The sequence below is a fragment of the Typopeltis vanoorti genome, chromosome 17 (assembly GCF_054136105.1).
Source record: "Typopeltis vanoorti isolate ZY-2024b chromosome 17, IOZ_Tvanoo_1.0, whole genome shotgun sequence".
NCBI classification, from domain to species: domain Eukaryota; kingdom Metazoa; phylum Arthropoda; class Arachnida; order Uropygi; family Thelyphonidae; genus Typopeltis; species Typopeltis vanoorti.
Genome location: NC_143565.1, coordinates 30,337,322 through 30,360,720, shown reverse-complemented (window position 1 = coordinate 30,360,720; position 23,399 = coordinate 30,337,322). Strand labels below are relative to the sequence as shown.

Here is a 23,399-nt window from a genome sequence, read left to right as displayed (position 1 = left end):
AAGAAAAGTAGAACAAATACAAAAAGTTAAGAAATGAAACCAATAACAAAATCTGGGATAACTATCCAAAACAGCTTGAACATAACTTTTATGGCACACAAAAGCAAATATGGACAAACCAAAGAACTGAATTATGAGAGTATAAAAACATATCCTTAACTGAACAAAACAAAAATATTAGGAAGAGCACTTAACTACTTTGTATGAAGATGAAGAAAAAACTTAAGCGGAAGATCTGAAAGTTGAGAAGGTTTAGAAATAACACGACATATAGAAAACATTTTCAGAAAAATTAGAAACAGAAAACAGCTGGATAGATAAAATACAGAATAAGTTGTTGAAATATGGAGGAAGGAACACAGGATTTCAGTTAACTATTAAAAAATTGTTTTCTAAAAAACAAATACCAGATAAATGGAGGCAAAACATCACTTGTATATAGAGGCTAATGACCACATCAGTTGCCTTAGTATCCCATAATGCAAAGCATAGACCTTTTCAGATATGTATAATGCTATGCATTATAGGAAGAGCCACTGCTCATAACATTTTCGACTTTTAAGTTTCATCAGTGAGAGAAGGGTCTAGAAGAGATACCAAGGTTGAAGTAATGCAGAAGTCATATATTTCCCATATATCATCATCATCAAATTCCTGCCATATACTCTCAAGGGATGTACAGGATATGATAGTACTACATCAAAAATGTACATCATTACTAACTTCCTATCTACAATTTTCCTCCAGATCAGTCTGTTACTTGTCAAGACTCCAATATTATCAGATCTTATATTTCTGTCACCTAAGGCACATTGTACCGTATCAATCCACCTATAGCTTGGTCTTCCTCTGGGTTGTTTTCCTGCCAACCTGGCAGAGAAGACTTGTTTTGCTAATCTTTCTTCACCCATTCTTTTTAAGTGACCATACCACCTGAGATTAGCTCTGCTAACGCATTCCTAGATGCTGACAATGTTAAGTTCTTTCCTAATATCCTCGTTTTTAATATGATATTGCCATTGATGCCATCTGTTCATGCCTCTAATCTTTCTCCGGACTCTCATATCTGCAGTCTCTAGTCTTTGGTCAAGTGTTTTACTTCTGACCCAGCTCTCAGATCCATAAGTTAAAACTGGTTTGAACAGTCTTGTATACAGCTAATTTAGTGTTCCGGCTAATTTCTCTCTTATTCCATATGAATTTATTCAATTGACTTCCCACCATACCAGCTTTATTGATTCTGTTGTGTATTTCTATATTTAATTTACCATCTTCACTAAAAATCGTGCCCAAGTAGCCGAAATATTTTACTTATTCCACAGGTTCTCCATTCACAATGCAATTGACATTTTCAACGATTCTGCCTATTTTCATTGTCTTTGTCTTTTTATTGCTGACCTTCATACCATATCTATTACAACAGTTATTCAATTTAGTCAAGGAATCTTGCAGACTTGTAGCGGATTTATTGATAAGTATAACATTGTCTGCATAAAGCAAAGAGCTGACATTAACAACTCCAATTTTGATATCATGTTTAATACCACTTTCCTTCATAATGTGATCCATATAGATAATGAATAACAGAGGGGATAATGTACATCCGTGTCTCACACCAGATTTAACATTAAACCATCTTCCTGTACTTCACTTTCTTCAATTCTAACTGCTGACTTACAACTCAAATAAAGACTAAGTATTGCTTGATATAATGCCCCATTGACACCATATAACTGTAGCGTATTGAATAGCTTCTCTCTTGGCATCTTGTCATATGCCTTTTCCAAATCGACAAAACTTAAATACAGATCTTTGTTATATTCCCATGATTTCTCCACTGTTTGTCGTAAAGTGAAGATCTGATCCTGACAGCCTCTATTTGACCTGAATATAGCTTGTTCTTCACCAAGCTTTTCTTCCACAATTCTTCTCAACCGTTTCTCAAGTATAGTTGCATATATTTTACCAGGAACACTCAATAGAGGTATACCTCTGTAATTCTCACATTCAGTTTTATTTCCCTTTATATATACGGGTACTATGAGAGCTCTACTCCAATCATCGGGAATTCGTCCCTCTCTCCAGGCCTTCCTAACTATGCAGTGCAGCCACTGCAAGACTTTTATACCACCATACTTCAGCATTTCTGGTCGAATATCATCTCTCCTGCTGCCTTTCCACATTTTAAGCCTTTGATGGCTTTTTCTACTTCAAGTATGGAATGTATTCCTGACTGTATGCCTATTGAGTGTTTTTTACCACTGTGCTATCACTGCTTGTTTCATTTAGCAATTTCTCGAAGTAATTACTCCATACTTCAAGGATATATTTTTCTCCCGTTTCGATGTCACCTTTATCATCTCTAACTCCCTTTACAGTAATCTTTCCTCCATTTCTAAGATTCTTCAACAACCTCCAAAATATTTTGTTAACTTCTTGATATTTATTTTCTATGTTCTTGCCAGAGTCCTCCCATGACTTTTGTTTAGCTAGTTTTACACACTGTTTAGCTTTCTTACATTTGTCTCTGTATTCTCTAAGAGCACAAGCTGACTTATTTGCCACGAACTTTTGATATGCTTTCTTCTTTTCCTTCACTGCCTCTTTAACTTCCTGTGTCCACCATGGAGTTCTAATTTTTCTATCCTTGCAGACAACTTCACCACATGCCTCTCTAGCTGAATCAGTCAGGGTATTCTTCAAGGCTTGCCACTGAATCTCTAAGGTTTGGTTCCTGTTCTCAAACTCTTTCATTTTTCCTTCAATAATCTGTGTATTTTAGTCTACAGTTCACATCTGAGAGCTGCTCAACTTTTATTTGCTTTAAAACTTTCTTACATGTTATTCTTTTCAATATGAAATTCAATTTTATCCTGCTCAAGACTAAATAGTGATCACTTCCAATTTCAAATAATCTGTACACTCTGGTGTCCTGCACAAGGGTGAAAACATCATTATCAACAATAACATAGTCAATGAGACTTTTCTTATTCCTTGCCTCTTCTCTCCATGTGAATTTGTGCACATTTTTATGTTGGAACATGTTGTTAGTAATAACCAGTCCATGTCCTGAGCAAAAATCCAACAGGTATTTGCCATTATTTTGCTCCTTTCTCCAAATTTTCCCAATATATTTTTATACAATCATTTCCTACTCTTCTATTTAGATCTCCAACAAGGACCAACTTTTCCTTTTTCATTGTGTCAGTTGCTTTCTCTAAATCCTCAAAAAATTCCTCCACTTCTACCTTATAGAACCTTCTGTGGGACCACAGGCACAAATAAGTCTCATTTTCTAGTTACCCATTCTGATATTTGCCCACATCACTCTACTTTAAACTGCCTGCCATTCAAGAAGATTAGCCTCGTATTTAGTGTTGAATACAGTGGCTACTCCTTTTCCTTGATTGTCATTGCCTGAATATAACATTTTATATTTTTTGTTCAGAAAGATCTCACCAGTTTTGGTCTTTTTTGTTTCAGCCATCCCTATTATGTCGATCTGGTACTTATCTAAATTAAGGGTTAACAGCAACAGCTGAGCCTCAGTTAAAACTTCATGGGCTACAGCTTTGCCATTCTTCACCCAAGCTTCCAACCGGCTTTGACTTTTATTGATGTCTTGTCAGTGGGAGCCAGACCCAGAGGTGGTGATTCTAAGGCGGAAGTGATGGAGAGGTCGTATTTACCTATATGAGTTGCCAAAAGGTGTCTCACCTTATTATTAAATTACTCTGGATTTAAAGAAAGATGTTTGAAGTTCTTTCCCACTTGGTTAGGCTATAATAAATTTAGTTTAACCTTTTATCCAAGTGTAAGCAAATAGAGTTTGCACCTGAAGTATCTTCAGGACTGAGGTAACTCGTGGTAAAGGTGGATCAAGCTCTCATCACTGCTTGTCTTAGTATCTCCCTTCTGGGTCTGGCTCCCACTGATGAGACCTCAATAAAGGTCGAAACCAGTCTGAGCAGTGACCCTTCCCTTAATGCATAGCATTATACGTCTGCAAGGAGATGTGCTTTGCACATCTCCTTGCAGACATTATGGGAGATACTAAGACAAGTAGTGATGAGAGCTTGGTCCGCCTTTACTACGAGTTGCCTCAGTCCTGACGATACTTCAGGTGCAAACTTTGTTTGCTTACACTTAGATAAAGGATTAAACTAAATTTATTATAGTCTAACCAAGTGGAAAAAACTTCCAACACTGATGATAACTTCACATGATGATGTGCTCCCAACTTTGTCATTGTAGGTGCTTCTGTACATAACTGAAATGCATTTATCCTTACCTGCCTTATCTTACCTTTATTTTTTCTTATTTTCACACAAGAGCTTTCTGTTCTGCTTTTATAATGTTTATTGTTGATAGTTTTTGCAGAGAATGAATGAATGAATGCCAATTTTATCTCTACTTAATTAATAATAATATAGGAATTGCCATTAAAGGTAGAAGTCTTGCTTGGTAATGTTTTTAAGTGCAATTCTCTATTCAGTTATTAGTTGTCTGAAGAAGCCAATCATAGTAATGATGTATTGATTCAATGTACACTGTATTTATATAAAAAATAATGTATTTCTGAACTTATGTTGTGAATATTGCCTTATGTAGTAGTTAATGCTAATTATAGTAATGATGTATTGATTCAATGTACACTATATTTATATAAAAAATAATGTATTTCTGAACTTATGTTGTGAATATTGCCTTATGTAGTATTTAATGCTAATTATATATTTTGCCACAAAGAACAGATAACTACAGTAATCATAAAATCTGAATTTAAGATATTCAAATTTCATATAATGACTTTAAAAATGTGTGTATTGCAATTTGAATTTTTTTTTTTTCCTTTTACTCTAAGGGTGTTGAACATTTTGTGTGGTCTGTTAATAACAATGTGGAAATAGTCCAGAAATTTAGACAGAACCTGAATGATGTAAGGAATAAATGCCTAGTGAAGAAATTTGCTCCTAAAGGGACACCCCTAGAAACAAGACAGGTCACAACTATTCGAATATCAGTCCCATTGTTGCCTGATGCTACAGTAAGTGAACCTTATCTTTTTTCTAATAGTGATAGCAATTTGATTTCATAATTTTTGCTATTTATGCACCAGGTTAAAAAAAAAAAGTGATGTTTTTACCTTCAGCAGTAACTTAAGAATGATTTGGCAGATATTCCATGCAGGGGTTAAAAAACAAGCATTGTAACTGGAATTTTTAAACATATACACAGGTGCTCATAGGATTGAATAAATTTGATAATCTTCAGTTTTATGATGGCAAGACATGGGCTAGATGCTTGCCTCTGTGGGTTCCAATCCGACTGTGCCATGGATGTTTATGACTGTCTTTTAGATGGTGCTGCTTTCATCACTCAGTGTAAGATTACTACCATCCTGCTTATCGGAGGCCAGAATGGTTTGAAAAGTGCAATGTTTGATCTCTTGAGCAAATTTTCCTTCATTTCTTAACCCATTTCCTATTCACAGTACTAATGCATTATATATATTATACACAGGATAAATTTTCAGTTAAAACTAAAAATGTATCCTCTGTAAATGTGTAAGATATCAATTGGGACATTACATTATATAGATATTGAGACATATTAAGTAGCAGCATTATTTATATCAAATATCATAAGCCAGAATGTTTGAGGATTATGTATATGGACAATCCTTCCTGTATACAAATGCAAGCAGAGACAAACAAGTTAATTAAAATTAGTTTTAGGTTCTGTACATATCATTAACTAGGTTTGACTATGTTATAATAGCCATTTAACTTAAAAAATAATATATATATATATATATATATATATATATATATATATATATATGTTATAATAGCCATTTAACTTAAAAAATAATATATATATATATTTATATATATCACAAATACTGAGGGATCTTAATATTTGAAATTTTTGTAATATTCTAGAAACATGAAAATTTACTGGCCCTTGGAGAAGTAGGATAAGAGTTGAAGCTGGTTAACTGGGAGGGGACCTCTACATGTGTATAAGAAATGAGAAGAACCAATAGGATCTTCCAAAATAAACCTCCCATGTGTTTGGATGCTAAAGAAACAGGAATTAACAAATCCTGTTTCTTTAGAAATCGAGAAAGAACATACTATTTGGATGCTAAAGAAACAGGAATGGGCTATAATTTGGAAATTAGTGAAGCAAATCTCATTTATACTGGCTGAAACTACATATACGTTATGATGGTACACAGCATTATCAGATATCATGCAGTGTCTGTCAATGAAATACAACAAAGCAAAACTACCTACAGGAACAATCTTAACCCCAGTGGAATTGAAGATAAAAAGCTTCAAGAAATATTAATGAAAAACAAGGAGATAGCAGAAGAAATAAATACCATATCAACATAACAGACATTATTGAAACTAAGAAGACCAAAATAAGTGAGATCTAAATATAATAAGTATATATATTTATTTATTCATTCAGGGTTTGGTAGACTGAAGATGGTAGTTGACACTATTAAGGTTGGAGGTTAGGCCATGGATGTTAATAAAGTGGATAAGCATGGTTCTGTGGGCATTATGTTTGACTGCAAAGGTCTTTCACATTTCCTATGCAGTGCCTGCATACTGGTCTCCATGGTGGCATCACTTGATTTTTGCACTAATTTAACTTGTTTGTAGTCTATGATCCAATTGTTGTCTCTATTTTGGTGTTTTACTTCCAGTTGTTCTTGAAGATGACATCCTTGTTCTCTCTGGGCAAATGCTAGGTCAGGTCGAGTATGTATGTGCAATTGGGGGGGGGGGGACAAGTATTCTTCAATATTAATTGCTGTTATTAATTTAGATGTGCTTTTCAGTGTGTCACAAGTCACTTTTATGAGGTGTGGAAAGTTCGTTCCGTCCTTCCTTATATTTATGGGTCCAAAATGATGGCACCTGACGATATTTCTAGAATCAAAGTTGCATTCTTCTGCTAATTTGCTGATGTCTTCTTTTAGTGATTTATCATTTTCCATCAGAAAGTTCAAAATAATTGCATTGAATTTTTTTGTATTTGGCCTCAATCGAGTCGTTTACTGTTGGTGGGATTGGATCACAGAGTACATTAGCGGGCAAGCGTGCACTTGCATTGCAGCAGTGATCATCAGTTAGTTCATGCTTAGCTTCCAGCATTTGGATTTTGGAGAAAAAATTTCGTTCATAGTATTAACGCAGCTCTTGAAAGTAAAAGTTCAGGAGCTGCTTTACAGAAGGGAGTCACAATGAACAGAAAAAACAGCTGGTTGAGGTCGATAAATAGCTTATGTACTAATTCATCTATTTTTGCACAGGAAGCACGTAGCCATTGGCAACAGAAATCGCACAATATACTTTTTTTTTTTATCAGTAACATCAATTTTATAGCTGCAGCACTTCATATTATCATTGGGTTTGTTGGCATTCGATGGTACACTGGCGAGACATGAGGTGCTCTTTTCTTTGTAACCATGATAACAATTAAGAAAATGTCAACAGCAACTCAAACTCTTCTGTCTATTCCACCTTACCTGTACTTTATGATTGCGAGTACTTCTCTGTTGAGCACATCAATCGCATGACCCACAGTTTTACTGTAAAAAAAAATTATGGGAAAGATATCACTTAAGATAAACCACCAGACTCACCCACAGAAAAAATGGATACTTCAGTATCCTTTAAAAGTTAATTAAACTTGCCAACTGACTCTGACACATCAGATATATTGAATATTTTACCAGAGGGAGAGATGGACATTGGTCATCCATGCTTCCCAAAAAACAATTGATAAATATAAACCTGATAAAGGTAAGTCCTCAACCTCCTAAAAACCAGACAAGTCTATAAAGACAAAACAGTAGCAAATTTTTTACAATAGAATTGTCATGGGTGCTTAAGGGTCAAAGCTGTATAACTGAGAGGAGACCTCCACATAGCCTTTAAAGGAATGCAGAGAACCGACCAAGATTCTGACCTAACGTCCAATCCTCACCTTCTCGTGGTGCACCCTGTTGGGTATCTACTTGGATATACTGAACGAACGAGGATAGGCTGGCAATTTGGGATTTAGCCGACCAAATTGTATTCCTGTTGGTTAAACCAAAATAAAAAATGATGGTACAATATGACAAAATTTCATGCCGGCTGGGGTGTCGTCCGGTTAAACAAGGCCCCCGTTGTTTTCGCCAGGGAACCAGGGCGAACAGCGAAAGGTCAGCTACTGGAACAAATCTGAAAACACACCCCCCAACTCAACATCACCAGACTTAAAGATCGGTACTATCAACATAAGAAGCCTGAATGGCAAAGAAATGGAGCTAGCTGAGGAATTAGATAAGTAATAGACCAACATAATAGGATGACTGAAACAAAAAAGACAAAAACTGGTGAGATCTTTCTGAGCAATAAATACAAAATGTTATATTCAGGCAATGACAATCAAGGAAAAGAAGGAGTAGCCATAGTATTCAACACAAAATACGAGGCTAATCTTCTTGAATGGCAGTCTGTCACAAGTAAAGTAATGTGGGCAAATATGAGAATGGGGAACTGGACAATGAGACTTATTTGTGCCTATAATCCCACAGAAGGTTCTACTAAGGTAGAAGTGGAGGAATTTTTTGATGCTCTAGAAAAAGCAACTGACACAATGAAAAAGGAAAAGTTGGTCCCTGTTGGAGATCTAAATAGCAGAGTAGGAAATGATTGTGAGACATATAAAAATATTTTGGGAAAATTTGGAGAAAAGAGCAAAGCTAATAATAATGGCAAATATCTGTTGGATTTCTGCTCGGGACATGGACTGGTTATTACTAACACCATGTTCCAACATAAAAATGTGCACAAATTCACATGGAGAGAAGAGGCAAGGAATAAGAAAAGTCTCATTGACTTTGGTTTTCTCAGTTTATAGAAAACCCACCCATACAGGTAGATACATTCACCAACAATCCCATCACCCCCCCTCACAACAATATGGAGTTATTAAGACACTATTCAACAGGGCAAAAATAATCTGTTCTAATGAGCAAGCCCTAACTACTGAACTAAATCACATTCGTGACACTTTCTTAGCCAATGGCTACCCCCCCAAAAGAATCCAAAAAATTCTTAACCCAGTTATCCACAACCCACCACCCCCTCCCTTTCACAAAAAAGATTACTCTAGATCCATCACCATTCCCTACATCCGAGGCACCTTGGAAAAAATCAACAAAATCTTAAAAAAACATGACTTGACCACCTGTTACAGACCACATAGAAAATTGGCATTCCTTATCCGCTCCACTAAAGACCAACCACTTCCCCTAGACCTACCTGGTGTATACCAGGTCCCTTGCAGCTGTAAACTGTCCTACTTTGGCCAAACAGGCAGGACAGCAAATATCAGAATCTCAGAAGACAAGGATACAGCCAATCTGCGCTTGCAGAGCACACTCTAGATACTCTCCACAGAATAAGATGGAAGAAAGCCACAGTAATACACCGCAGCAAGTTCAAATATGAAAGACTATTCATGGAATCAGCCTCAGCCCTTAGGAACATGCCAAACCTCAACAAATTTGGATGCATGAGACTGCCCCAAATTTGGGAAACATGTATCAGAAGAACTTCAGCCCAAAGACCAAGAACTACCAATATAGCCCGCCAGGGGGCACCATCAGAACTTTAGGAAAATGTTAACTTCCTAGCTTCTGTTCTCATTTGCTGTTATGTAGTACTTGTGTGCACTTGTTTTTGTAATAAGTTCCCAAGAAGATGGCAACGTGACGTTTGCCGAAATATCGGAAAGCATATATTAAAGTTTATTTAATTTATATTTCTAGTGTACGCTGTCAATTCCTTAATTATTAGTTTTCAGCTACTTAGGCACGATTTTTAGTGAAGATGGTAAATTCAATGTAGAAATAGACAACAGAATCAGCAAAGCTGGTATGGTGGGAAGTCAATTGAATAAATTCATATGGAATAAGAGAGAAATTAGTCGGAACACTAAATTAGCTGTATACAAGACAGTGTTCAAACCAGTTTTAACTTATGGATCTGAGAGCTGGGTCAGAAGTAAAACACTTGACCAAAGACTAGAGACTGCAGATATGAGAGTCCTGAGAAAGATTAGAGGCATGAACAGATGGCATCAATGGCAATATCATATTAAAAACGAGGATATTAGGAAAGAACTTGACATTGTCAGCATCTAGGAATGCCTTAGCAGAGCTAATCTCAGGTGGTATGGTCACTTAAACAGAATGGGTGAAGAAAGATTAGCAAAACAAGTCTTCTCTGCCAGGTTGGCAGGAAAACGACCCAGAGGAAGACCAAGATATAGGTGGATTGATATGGTACAAAGTGCCTTAGACGATAGAAATATAAGATCTGATAATGTTGGAGTCTTGACAAGTAACAGACTGATTTGGAGGAAAATTGTAGATAGGAAGTTAGTAATGATGTAATTTTTTTCATATAGTACTATCATATCCTGTACACCCCTTGAGGGTACATGTCAGGAATTTGATGATGATGATGACTGATCACTATAAATAAAGAAATCATTTTTGGCATAATTACTGCATCAGCCTGTAAAAGAAATGTCAGTTTTTCTGTGTTAGGATATCTGAACAACTGAAAACGAAACAAGACATTCTTGCTTGAGGCAATTTAGTGCGACTTCTCGGAAACTTTCTGTCTTGTGTTTCTCAAGAGAGTAATCTAACACTTTTAACTTTTCCTCTGGTAAAAAGATTATTGTCCAGCATTTCTAAGATGTATTTCAGAAATAGCAACCAGCAGCAATAGAAATAGTAATATTTAATTTTTTTTTTAAAAAAAGAAACAAAAATAACACAACTGAACTTTCTTTCTGTGGTATACAGTTTTACATATTGAAAATATAGCATAGTATTTCTAAATCTTAGAATAATTTCAGCAGACTGTTGAACAGCTGATTTCAGATGCAAAGAAAGAGTACAGAATTAGAAGCTTCAAATATACAACAATATTATTGCTTTATTTCTTTTATCAAAACAGTAAACTGAAATAAGAGATTTTGAATACTCTCTGAAAGCTTTCAAAGCTGTAGAAATTTAAAGTAGTTATGCAACTCAGGACAGGAGAGGGAGGGGGAGTTGCAGTAAAAAAATCCTAAAAATGAGCATAAATTTTTAATCATTCCATACAGGATATCCTTCCTATTATATTTTCAACATATCTACAGTGATTAAGCACTGGATATTATAGTAATGTGCATCCTACAAAAAAAAAAAAAAAAAAAAAATCTGTTGCAATTTTAAGCAAAAGAATCAATGAAGAGTCTGATAAAATACCATTACATATCAATTTTTGATACTAAAAAAGACACAGTATCGGAAACTGAGTAATGCAGTTTATAATCATTTGTTGTTCATAAAAAAAAAATAAAAATAATTCGTTCCTAAAGTTGAAATATGACAATCCATATAAAGGTATTTTGCAAAGAAAGAAAGCAAAATGTCATATTTATTTCACTAAATGTTATTTAAAAATATAAATATCTAACAAAATATTTTATGTGTAAACAAACATTTGAAAATTCGTTAAAAAAAGAATCTATATGGGGTGCTTAAGGGTCAAAGCTGTATAACTGAGAGGAGACCTCCACATAGCCTTTAAAGGAATGCGGAGAACCGACCAGGGCTTCTGACCTAATGTCCAATCCTCACCTTCTCGTGGTGCACCCTGTTGGGTATCTACTTTGATACCGAACGAACGAGGATGGGCTGGCAATTTGGGATTTAGCCGACCAAATTGTATTCTTATTGGTTAAACCAAAATAAAAAATGATGGTAGAACATGACAAAATTTCATGCCTGCTGGGGCGTCGCCCGGTTAAACAAGGCCCCCGTTGTTTTCGCCAGGGAACCAGGGCGAACAGCGAAAAGTCAGCTACTGGAACAAATCTGAAAACAAACCCCAACTCAACATCACCAGAGTTAAAGATCGGTACTATCAACGTAAGAAGCCTGAATGGCAAAGAAATGGAGCTAGCTGAGGAATTAGATAAGTACCAGATTGACATAATAGGGGTGACTGAAACAAAAAAGACCAAAACTGGTGAGATCTTTCTGAGCAATAAATACAAAATGTTATATTCAGGCAATAACAATCAAGGAAAAGAAGGAGTAGCCATAGTATTCAACACAAAATACGAGGCTAATCTTCTTGAATGGCAGTCAGTCTCAAGTAGAGTAATGTGGGCAAATATGAGAATGGGGAACTGGACAATGAGACTTATTTGTGCCTATGGTCTCACAGAAGGTTCTACTAAGGTAGAAGTGGAGGAATTTTTTGAGGCTTTAGAAAAAAGCAACTGACACAATGAAAAAGGAAAAGTTGGTCCTTGTTGGGGATCTAAATAGTAGAGTAGGAAATGATTGTGAGACATACAAAAATATTTTGGGAAAATTTGGAGAAAAGAGCAAAGCTAATAATAATGGCAAATATCTGTTGGATTTCTGCTCAGGACATGGACTGGTTATTACTAACACCATGTTCCAACATAAAAATGTGCACAAATTCACATGGAGAGAAGAGGCTAGGAATAAGAAAAGTCTCATTGACTATGTTATTGTTGATAGTGATGTTTTCTCCCTGGTGCAGGAAACCAGAGTGTACAGAGGATTTGAAATTGGAAGTGATCACTATTTAGTCTTGAGCAGGATAAAATTGAATTTCATATTGAAAAGAATAACATATAAGAAAGTTTTAAAGCGAATAAAAGTTGAGCAGCTCTCAGATGTAAACTGTAGACTAAAATACAGAAATATTATTGAAAAGAAAATGAAAGAGTTTGAGAACAGGAATCAAACCTTGGAGATTCAGTGGCAAACTCTGAAGGAAACATTGATTGATTCTGCCAGAGAGGCATGTGGTGAGGTTGTGTGCAAAGATAAAAAAATCAGAACTCCCTGGTGGACACAGGAAGTTAAAGAGGCAGTGAAGGAAAAGAAGAAAGTATATCAAAAGTTCCTTGCAAATAAGTCAGCTTTTACTCTTACAGAATACAGAGACAAATGTAAGAAAGCTAAACAGTGTGTAAAACTAGCTAAACAAAAGTCGTGGGAGGACTTTGGCAAGAATATAGAAAATAAATATCAAGAAGGTGGCAAAATATTCTGGAGGTTGATGAAGAAGCTTAGGAATGGAGGAAAGAGTGCTGTAAAAGGAATTAGAGATGATAAAGGTGAAATGAAAACAGGAGAAAAAGATATCCTTGAAGTATGGAGTAATTACTTTGAAAAACTGCTAAATGAAACAAGCAGTGATGACAGCACAGTGATAAAAAACACTGACCAGGCATGCAGTCAGGAATACATATCCATACTTGAAGTAGAAAAAGCCATCAAAGGCTTGAAATGTGGAAAGGCAGCAGGAGTAGATGATATTCGACCAGAAATGCTGAAGTATGGAGGTATAAGAGTCTTACAGTGGCTGCACTGCATAGTTCAGAAAGCCTGGACAGAGGGACGAATTCCCGATGATTGGAGTAGAGCTCTCATAGTACCCATATATAAAAAGGGAAATAAAACTGAATGTGAGAATTACAGAGGTATTTCCCTACTGAGTGTTCCTGGCAAGATCTATGCAAGTATACTTGAGAAACGGTTGAGAAGAATTGTGGAAGAAAAGCTTGGTGAAGAACAAGCTGGATTCAGGCCAAATAGAGGCTGTCAGGATCAGATCTTCACTTTACAACAAATAGTCGAGAAAGCATGGGAATATAACAAAGATCTGTATTTAAGTTTTGTCGATTTGGAAAAGGCATATGACAAGGTGCCAAGAGAGTAGCTATTCAATACGCTGCAGTTATATGGTATCAATGGGGCATTATATCAAGCAATACTTAGTCTTTATTTGAGTTGTGAGTCAGCAGTTAGAATTGAAGGAAGTACAGGAAGATGGTTTAATGTTAAATCTGGTGTGAGACAAGGATGTACATTATCCCCTCTGTTATTCATTATCTATATGGATCACATTATGAAGGAATGTGGTATTAAACCTGATATCAAAATTGGAGATGTTAATGTCAGCTCTTTGCTTTATGCGGATGATGTTATACTTCTAAATAAATCCGCTACAAGTCTGCAAGATTCTCTGACTAAATTGAATAGCTGTTGTAATAGATATGGTATGAAGGTCAGCAATAAAAAGACAAAGACAATGAAAATAGGCAGAATCATTGAAAATGTCAACTGTGTTGTGAATGGAGAACCTGTGGAACAAGTAAAACATTTCAGATACTTAGGCACAATTTTTACTGAAGATGGTAAACTAAATATAGAAATAGACAACAGAATCAGCAAAGCTGGTATCGTGGGAAGTCAATTGAATAAATTCATATGGAATAAGAAAGAAATTAGTCGGAACACTAAATTAGCTGTATACAAGACAGTGTTCAAACCAGTTTTAACTTATGGATCTGAGAGCTGGGTCAGAAGTAAAACACTTGACCAAAGACTAGAGACCGCAGATATGAGAGTCCTGAGAAAGATTAGAGGCGTGAACAGATGGCATCAATGGCAATATCATATTAAAAATGAGGATATTAGGAAAGAACTTGACATTGTCAGCATCCAGGAATGCGTTAGCAGAGCTAATCTCAGATGGTATGGTCACTTAAATAGAATGGGAGAGGAAAGATTAGCAAAACAAGTGTTCTCTGCCAGGTTGGCAGGAAAACGACCCAGAGAAAGACCAAGATATAGGTGGATTGATACGGTACAAAGTGCCTTAGACGATAGAAATATAAGATCTGATAATGTTGGAGTCTTGACAAGTAACAGACTGATTTGGAGGAAAATTGTAGATAGGAAGTTAGTAATGATGTAATTTTTTCATGTAGTACTGTCATATCCTGTACACCCCTTGAGGGTACATGGCAGGAATTTGATGATGATGATGAAGAATCTATATTGTCAGTAAAGTGAAGGAAATTTACTATTACTAAAATATATTCATTGAAGGCTGATCTGTGGGCATTTCAGGATTCATTATTTATTTTGGCAGATGTGAAACTTCTATTTTTGGAAAGAGACACAATAAATAAATTGTGCAGTAAAAAAAAAAAAGGAAAAAAAAAATGCGATAAAATATCCTAATGAAGGAAATTCATTAGGATCTTTGAAGAAATGAAGAAAATTCCAAGTAACACAGTACATGTAAAGACAAGTGACTCAAAAGTCGCTCGACCACAATTAATCCGCTAATGGCTCTAAAATCGCCGTTAAGGGATTAACAGCAGAGAAGGGTAAATACTTGATAAAAGATAGAATGCCGGTCAAGTTTTGATCCATGAAAAATTCTGGGGTAGTCTTGCTATTTCATCCACCTTGACCAGTAGGAGAGTTAATAAACATGTGGTCCAAATACCGGAATCTTTCTATATCAATTTCTGTCAATCAGGTTTTACTGATGCTTATAATTTTTGGCCAAGTTAAGCTGAAAAATGTCCAAACTCCTCTCCTTTATTTAAGCAAGGAAATCTTCTGGTATTTGTGTAAATGCATTGCAACATTGCCTTGGAGATCCACAGTTACCTTTACATAATGTCGTTATCAACCCATTCAAGTTTGAAACCTGTGAAACTGCATTTAGTATTGCATACTCATTTCTGTACACATCTCATTTGTCTCAGAGGTGGCTGAACTCTCACTTGACTGCATCCCTCCCTCCTTCCCCTACACACTACTGCTAGCTTCCCTGACTTTGTATTTCCAACCTTTCACTGAACAGCATTTTCTTCCCAAACATGTAACTCCAAAACCATTCAAATGCAGCCCATCAAGCACATACTTTTGTCCATGAAATTTACTCCATACATGTATAAACTACACACTATTCCTTTTGCACAGTCTTCTCATTGACTCATTTGCAATCATCTCAATTTAGTCCTTTATTCCAAGGCAGCAGACTCACTATTTTTACTTTCTCATTCTTCTTTTTGTGCTTCTATCACCAACTCTTTTGTATCTTCTCTCATTGCATATTTCTCCCTTTCAGATAATCTGTGCCAGCAAAAACAATCAATTCTTCATTTCTCCCTTCTGCAAACTAACAGCTTCACCTTGATCTTCGTACCAAGGTAACATGCTTTCTTCACTTTCTCATTAAGTATACCTCTTATCAAATTCCTGCAAAACCTTCCCCTTCCCAATTTCTTGCACTTTCATACTTTTCCCATTCACTTTTTCTTTCATTCTTCCTTCTGATGTCCCACACGACAATTGTTTCTCCACTTGCTGTAGCTTACATTTTGTCCTGTGAAGGATGCCACATAAGCTGTTTCACTCCTGTCACCTCATCATTCATCCACTGTCATTCACTCTTTCCATATTCTGTATATCACTTTCACTTCTTCACTCTTCTGCTTTCGATGACTCATTAAAATTGGAAAAATAATGCTATTTGGAATTGCAGAACATTCAAATCACCAAGAAAGATGGCTCCACTGTTAGGGAATTTGGATTTCAGAAAGTCAGAGGTAAGAATGATTATCAGAATTGTAGGGGGGGGGATGGTAGAGATGAATGAATGGACACATAAGGTAATCTTAAACCAAAGAAAGTCAAAAAAGGAGAGATTTAAGATTAAGCATCCTCTGGCAAGGAATATATAGCATCACATAAGAGCACAAATATCACCCTGGTAAAAGAAAGAAATCATAGAGCTTGGACATTTAAGATGGGCTGTGGTGATGGTTAGCAAAAAAAATCAGTATTTGGGATTCAGTAAAAAAAAACATCAGAAGATGAGGTTTGTATGTCTGCATCTTATGAACGAATTGTGGTTATTGTCAAGTGTTTCATTTTAATGTAGAGTCTGCTGGTTGCATTTTTTTTTTTTTTTTGGTCAGATTGGTTTGATTGACTTACCTCAGCCATGAATAAATAAACAAGCTACTGAAGATTTGAAAGGTAAGTTGTTAACAACTGGCTAAACCAGTTGGAAAATTATGAAGGATTTTATACATATCAATAAAGGTTTGGGTTGAAACATTTTTAATATAGCAGGTTATCCTAGCTGTATTCCTCTTGCCATAAGTTGCTAGTTTAAATGCAGCTGTCACATTAGCTTAGCATATTTTTGACAAGACCAATTTTTCAGGGTTTAAAAAAGCTCTGAAAATTCTCAATCTGATTCAGTGAGAATTTTTAGTTGCGAGTAAAAAAAAAGATACAGTTTAATCACAAGTTTTATATATGTAATGTCAGTTCTGTAACATGTTTTATATTGTAAATACCTTTTTTTTTTTAAATCTTACTTATTGCTGTTGGAACCTTCAGATCATTATTAACACTGGTTTGATCATTTATCGCTGATTTTGTTATAATAGAACCAATAAGAGAATAGGATATGCATGTATGATTTTGTCTTTAGAGAGAACACTCAAAAGTAATTAGCCGACTGCAACATGGTAACTTAAAATAGATGTGCAGTAGTAATTGGCTTATTTTGTACCCAATGATGGAATATGCAGAAATTGAAATTTAAACTTGTAAAGTTATGAAATATTATACTTTTTATTTATAATTCTCAAAATGTAACTTTGTTAATTATTTTTCCAGTCGCTGCAGTGTTACATGATATCATTGGCCTTATTTGTTTCAACATTTGTTTATAATTACACAGAAGAAATGGACTTTATATATATATCATCAACATCATCAAATTCCTGACATGTACCCTCAAGGGGTGTACAAGATATGATAGTACTACATGAAAAACTTACATCATTACTCGTGTGTAATACATCATTACTAACTTCCTATATACAATTTTCCTCAAAAATCAATCTGTTATCTGTCAAGGCTCCAACATCATCAGATCTTATATTTCTGTCTTCTAAGGCACTTTTTACTGTATCAATCCACCTGCATCTTCATCTCCCTTTGGGTCTTTTTTTTCCCCTGCCAACCTGGTAGAGAACACTTGTTTTGCTAATCTTTCCTCCCATTCTGTTTAAGTGACCATACCACCTGAGATTTGCTCTGCTAACACATTCCTGGATGCTAAAAATGTCAAGTTCTTAGCTAATATCCTTGTTTCATCATCATCATCATCAAATTCCTGCCATGTACCCACAAGGGGTGTACAGGATATGATAGTACTACATGAAAAAAATTACATCATTACTAACTTCCTATCTACAATTTTCCTCCAAATCAGTCTGTTACTTGTCAAGACTCCAACATTATCAGATCTTATATTTCTATCGTCTAAGGCACTTTGTACCGTATCAACCCACCTATATCTTGGTCTTCCTCTGGGTCGTTTTGCTGCCAACCTGGCAGAGAACACTTGCTTTGCTAATCTTTCCTTGCCCATTCTGTTTAAGTGACCTTATATCCTTGTTTTTAATATGATATTACCATTGATGTCATCTGTGTATACCCCCCTAATCTTTCTCAGGACTCTCATAACTGTGGTCTTTAGTCTTTGGTTAAGTGTTTTATTTCTAACCAGCTCTCAGATCCATAAGTTAAAATTGGTTAAAAATAAGTTAAAATTGATGTCTTATGTCTTGTATATAGCTAATTTAGTGTTTTGACTAATTTCTTTCTTATCAGTATATAAAACCTTTAGTGAGATATTTGCTGCACTAGTGAGCTAGCACAAAACTCTTCAAGCCTTGAATATTATTATGAAGTAGATAGACAAAATTGAGTCCTAATTACAATTCAGGTTTCATAATTTCCTATAGTGCTAGCATGAAAAGTAATGCCAGTTAAATCTTCATTAATACATACAAAATTTTAATTCAGTACATTTTGCATTTAGGGTAATTGCTGATTTTTTTTTAAATATGCTTTTAGCACTTCTTTTTTAAACATTTTTGTAACCCCTTTAGTTTATTATTTTTTTTTATACATAAGCAGCTTGATATGTAAGTCAGGAATAAAATCCGTAGTACTTCATTGTAATTTAAATACTGGAAAAAAGTGTGTGTATATCAACCTACTCATATATAAGAACCCGTTTGAAAAGACTAAACAGCATGTGTTGTTGCCTTTTTTTTTTTTTTTTTTTTTTTTCATTTCTGTACATAAGACAGTTCTTTATCACATAAGTTAAACTCTGTAGAGATCAAAATTATCTCATAGTACTTTGAATTGTAATAATTACGTTCTAAGTGACGTACTATTTGCTCATCAAATTCTTGATATGTACAGAATACTATCATAGTATTATGTACATCATCAGTCCTCTAAGACAGTGCTTCCCAAACTTCTGGATGTCAGGGCCCCCTTTGCAAAAATTAAAATATTTCACGCCCCCCCCCCCCTCGAAAAAAAATCGTAATAGAGATATATTATAATATTTATTGTATTTATATTCAACACAAAACATACACAGCGAATATTGCAAAAATCAAATGCATATATTACATTTTTTGCCTCTTACTGTTTGGTTCTGAAGACGATGTGGGCTGTTCGGTAAAATATGAAATACTGTCCTTTTTTTGAGCCTGTTTCTGTTTCTTCTGATTGGTCGCGGGAATTTTTTTTTTATTTTTTTTATCAGCCATTTATCCATCTCAGGGTTAAATTTTTTAACGTAGAATAGATCAAATAATATCACCACTTACCGATACTGGCACACACCACAGACTGATAACATGAAATTAGTGAATATTACCTGAATAAGGGAATCCCAGGACCAGGAAATTTTTCTCTTTTGTGACTTTTCTCCCTTTACGGTAATAAAGCCTAACGCGAAACAGACACAAAGGCAGGGTTATTAAAACCTGCATATGATTGGTGCGGCAGTGGCGCACTCAGGATTTAATCTTGGAGGGGGCCGAGCGCTCAGGATTTAACCTTTGGGGGGGGAGTTGAGTAGACGTTTTGCGAATACACGCTACACATTGCATACGACCTATAATTGTGCATCTGCAGTGATCGCTAATTCATAAGTGGAATAGAAGACACGACATAACATAAATAAAAAAAAAAGGAATTTTAATTAGGAAAAGATTTTTGGAAAATTTTCTAGTGTTTTTTCCTTTTCTTTGGGGGGTGCCCGGGGCCCCACTCTGGATGCGCCACTGACTTAGTTTTAACACTTTTACGAATTTTAACACGTTTGGTTGAATTTTATTGCTGCCTTGGGAAATCGAACTCACACACATCTAATTAATAACAATAGTTTTTAGTTAGATACTGTGTTTGCCCATGCAACATATGGTTTTGTTTCAGTCTATACAGCATAGTTTCTGTATGAGGGGATATGTGATTCATTAATTAGTGTGTTTTTATCCCAGTTGTCTCTAATTGCCCTATTTGTTGAGAAATATATTACACAGACTCTTCATACCTTATTCACTGGCATAATAAAAGTATTTGTTTTTATTGCCTCTGCAGTATAGTGGCTGTTAGAGAGGGGTGTTGTTTACCACTGCAAGAGAGTTACTATCTCCTCACATGAATTGTTTAAGCTTTTTTTCATATGTGAAGTATATGCGAAACTTTTATTGGTAACAGAAAACTAGCTCGGATGACAGTGATAATATAAAACGAGTTTTGATATGTATATAAAGTTAATATCAACAGTCCCTGATTACGAACACGTGATGAAAGGGACAGGAAGATTTGGAACTTCCCTGGAGAGCATTCGAAGTAAATACAATTAACCACTGCTTTGAAATGAAACATTCATTAAGTGCCGAAATATGCAGGAACAAAGTTTGTGAACCAACACCAATGTGTGAATTTTTCTATTAAAATATAAAAAATAACAAAAAAATAATAATAAAAGTTAAATACGTTTCTTTTAAAATAAAAAAATCTACTTAGTCTTAAAACATTTTAAATTTGTTTTCATTATTTCACGCCCCCCCCCCCTCAACAAAACCTATGGTCCCCAAGGGGGCTGAAGCCCATAGTTTGGGAAGCGCTGCTCTAAGAAACCTTAAGAAAAAAAAAATGGACACAAGAGTTGAAATATTTAGGGAAAAATATAGCGCATGGAAGGATTTTTTTTAAATTCAAAAATCTCGATTGAAAATCTTGGATTAACAGATTTTCTTTCCTTTTAATGGCTGCATTTATTTTCAAAAAATATTTGCAGTATTTTTTTAAATACATGGAATAGCAGACTTATTCTGGTTAAATTTTTAAACAAGGAAAAAAAAATGAACTTTAAAATATCTTGTGCTGTGTTTTCAAGGGAACAAATAGATAGGAACTGTATATGTAAAAAAACATTAAAAGAGAACAAGTTGTTATATTCAAGATATGCAGTGAATTTTCAATAGTTCTGATTTTAGATGTTTTTTTTTTTTTTTTTTTTCACTTGCTGTAAGAAACAAACAAGCGAACAGAAAGAAAAAGTCCCATCTAAAGCTTTACATTGAAGCTGTTCAAAATTCAGTATAGTCCACTTCATGCTATAACAATCTCACTGCTTGGAAAGAAGTCAACAGACATCGCCATAGAAAAAGTGCATTGTACCATGTAATGAGTCGTGTTTGTAACTAGTATAAATTGGAGGAACATGATGCATCCAAGTGAATACAACTGTATCCAGTTGAAATGACTGTAAGAAGGGAACTGGCAGAGTTTGAAAGAGGCATTGTGATAGGATGTCATGTTGCAGGCCTAGCTGTTCAGCAAATTGTTGATAAAATTGGTTCATCCCAGGTCAACCATAAGTGACACCATACTGAGATGGAGGTGCACGGAGTCAACGGCAAGTCCTACATGCAGTGGACGATAATAACAAGGGATAATATGTAAAAACTGCCATTTGTCAGCCAACAAGTTGAATATGGAGTTCCAGGCATCGACTGAAACATAAATCTGCACAAAAACATTTAGAACCAAGGCTCACAACGTGGATTTTCATGGTAGGACTGATATGCAAGCCCCACATTACCAACATGAACTAAAATGCAGCATCATCTTCAGTGGTGCAGAGAGAATGTACAGTGGGACATGAAAGCTGTGTTATGGAGTGATGAATCACGTTACAGCCTGTACCGAGTATATCGATGAGTGTGAAAGTGTCCAGTAGACGTCTCTTACCTGAGTGCATAACTCCAATTATGAAATTTGGAGGTGGTGGTGTGATGGTATGGTCCTGTTTTTTTCCTGGTTTAGCCTCGGACTTCTATTTGTAGTGATGAACATTGAACTCTGCGAGGTATCTGAACATTCTGGGCAATGCAATGCTTCCTACTTTGTGTCATTTCTATAGAACTGACCTTTGTAGCTTTTGCAAGACAATGCTGTGTCATAAAGCTATTGCTGTAACTGAGTAGTTTATGGACATGAACATTACCACACTTGACTGCCTCCACAGAGCCTTAATCTCATTCCTACTGAACATCTTTGGGATGAACTGGAACATCAGGTGGGGTGAAGGGATGTCTACCCCACAACAGTCCAGGACCTCATTACATGCCTAAAGGAAGAATGGTCCAAAATTCTCATTGATTGTTATCGTACATTTATGGAGAATATGCCCAATAGAATTGCAGCAGTTATTGCGCTAAAAGAGATGGATGGCATGGCTGTTTGTTCCTCACACTATGTTGTCCATTGACTTCTTTCCAAGCAGTGCATGTCTTTTCTTATGAGCTTCCTATAGTGAAGCATGATTATAAAAGCAATTTTATAATAAATTTTATAAAAAAGTGAAAAAAAATTATGTATATGATTAAAATAAAGAGCCAAAAGGCTTTAGTTCGGTGATGAAAAATTATATAAGTGGATATTAGATTCCAACATTATTTCAAAGCTGAATGTAGAAACTCTGAAAGTTTTGTAAAGTGCCTATATCTTCAGACTACTCAGAAGATATAGGCACCGCCCAAGCATCTATATATCCGCCTTTTGTTAGTCCATTCTGATAAGGTTTCACTGGCCTGACAACTGTTTCAAACTAGTTGATTCTCTTCAGAGACCAGGCAGAAACCTTAAGAGAACAAAAACTCTAAGTATTTACAAAAAATACATTTCAAGTTCCTTAGTACTGAACGAGAGTGTGTGTGTGCTCTCTTAAGGCTTCTGCCTGATCTCTGAGGAGAACCAACCAGTCCGAAACAGCTGTCAGGCTGGTGAAACCTTATCAAAATGGACTAACAAAAGATGAATATATAGATACTTGGATGGTGCGTATGTCATCTGAGTAGTCCGTGCTAAGGCAACTCGTGAATGCTGGGGAGTGTATTCCTGTAAGCTCTTCGGTCAACTTATTTTTACGAAACTTTCAGTTTCTACATTCAGCTTTGAAATAATGATGGATCTAATATCCACATTACTTATATAATGACATATATGATTTAACTACAAGACAGTTAAACCCACATATACTATTTTTAGAAGTTCATATTATTTTGCATATTGT

The 23,399-nt window shown here is 35.4% G+C and overlaps 1 protein-coding gene across 3 annotated transcripts in view; it reads left to right on the top strand.

Annotated features, from left to right (window-relative positions):
- The window catches only part of Pngl (N-glycanase Pngl), a 96,975-nt gene that overhangs the window by 37,046 nt on the left and 36,530 nt on the right, over nt 1-23,399 (top strand). For all 3 annotated transcript variants that reach the window (XM_090407270.1, XM_090407269.1, XM_090407268.1), the window contains exon 3: nt 4,865-5,047. In XM_090407270.1, coding sequence (XP_090263396.1) covers nt 4,865-5,047 — 183 coding nt within the window. The remainder of the gene's footprint in view (nt 1-4,864; nt 5,048-23,399) is intronic.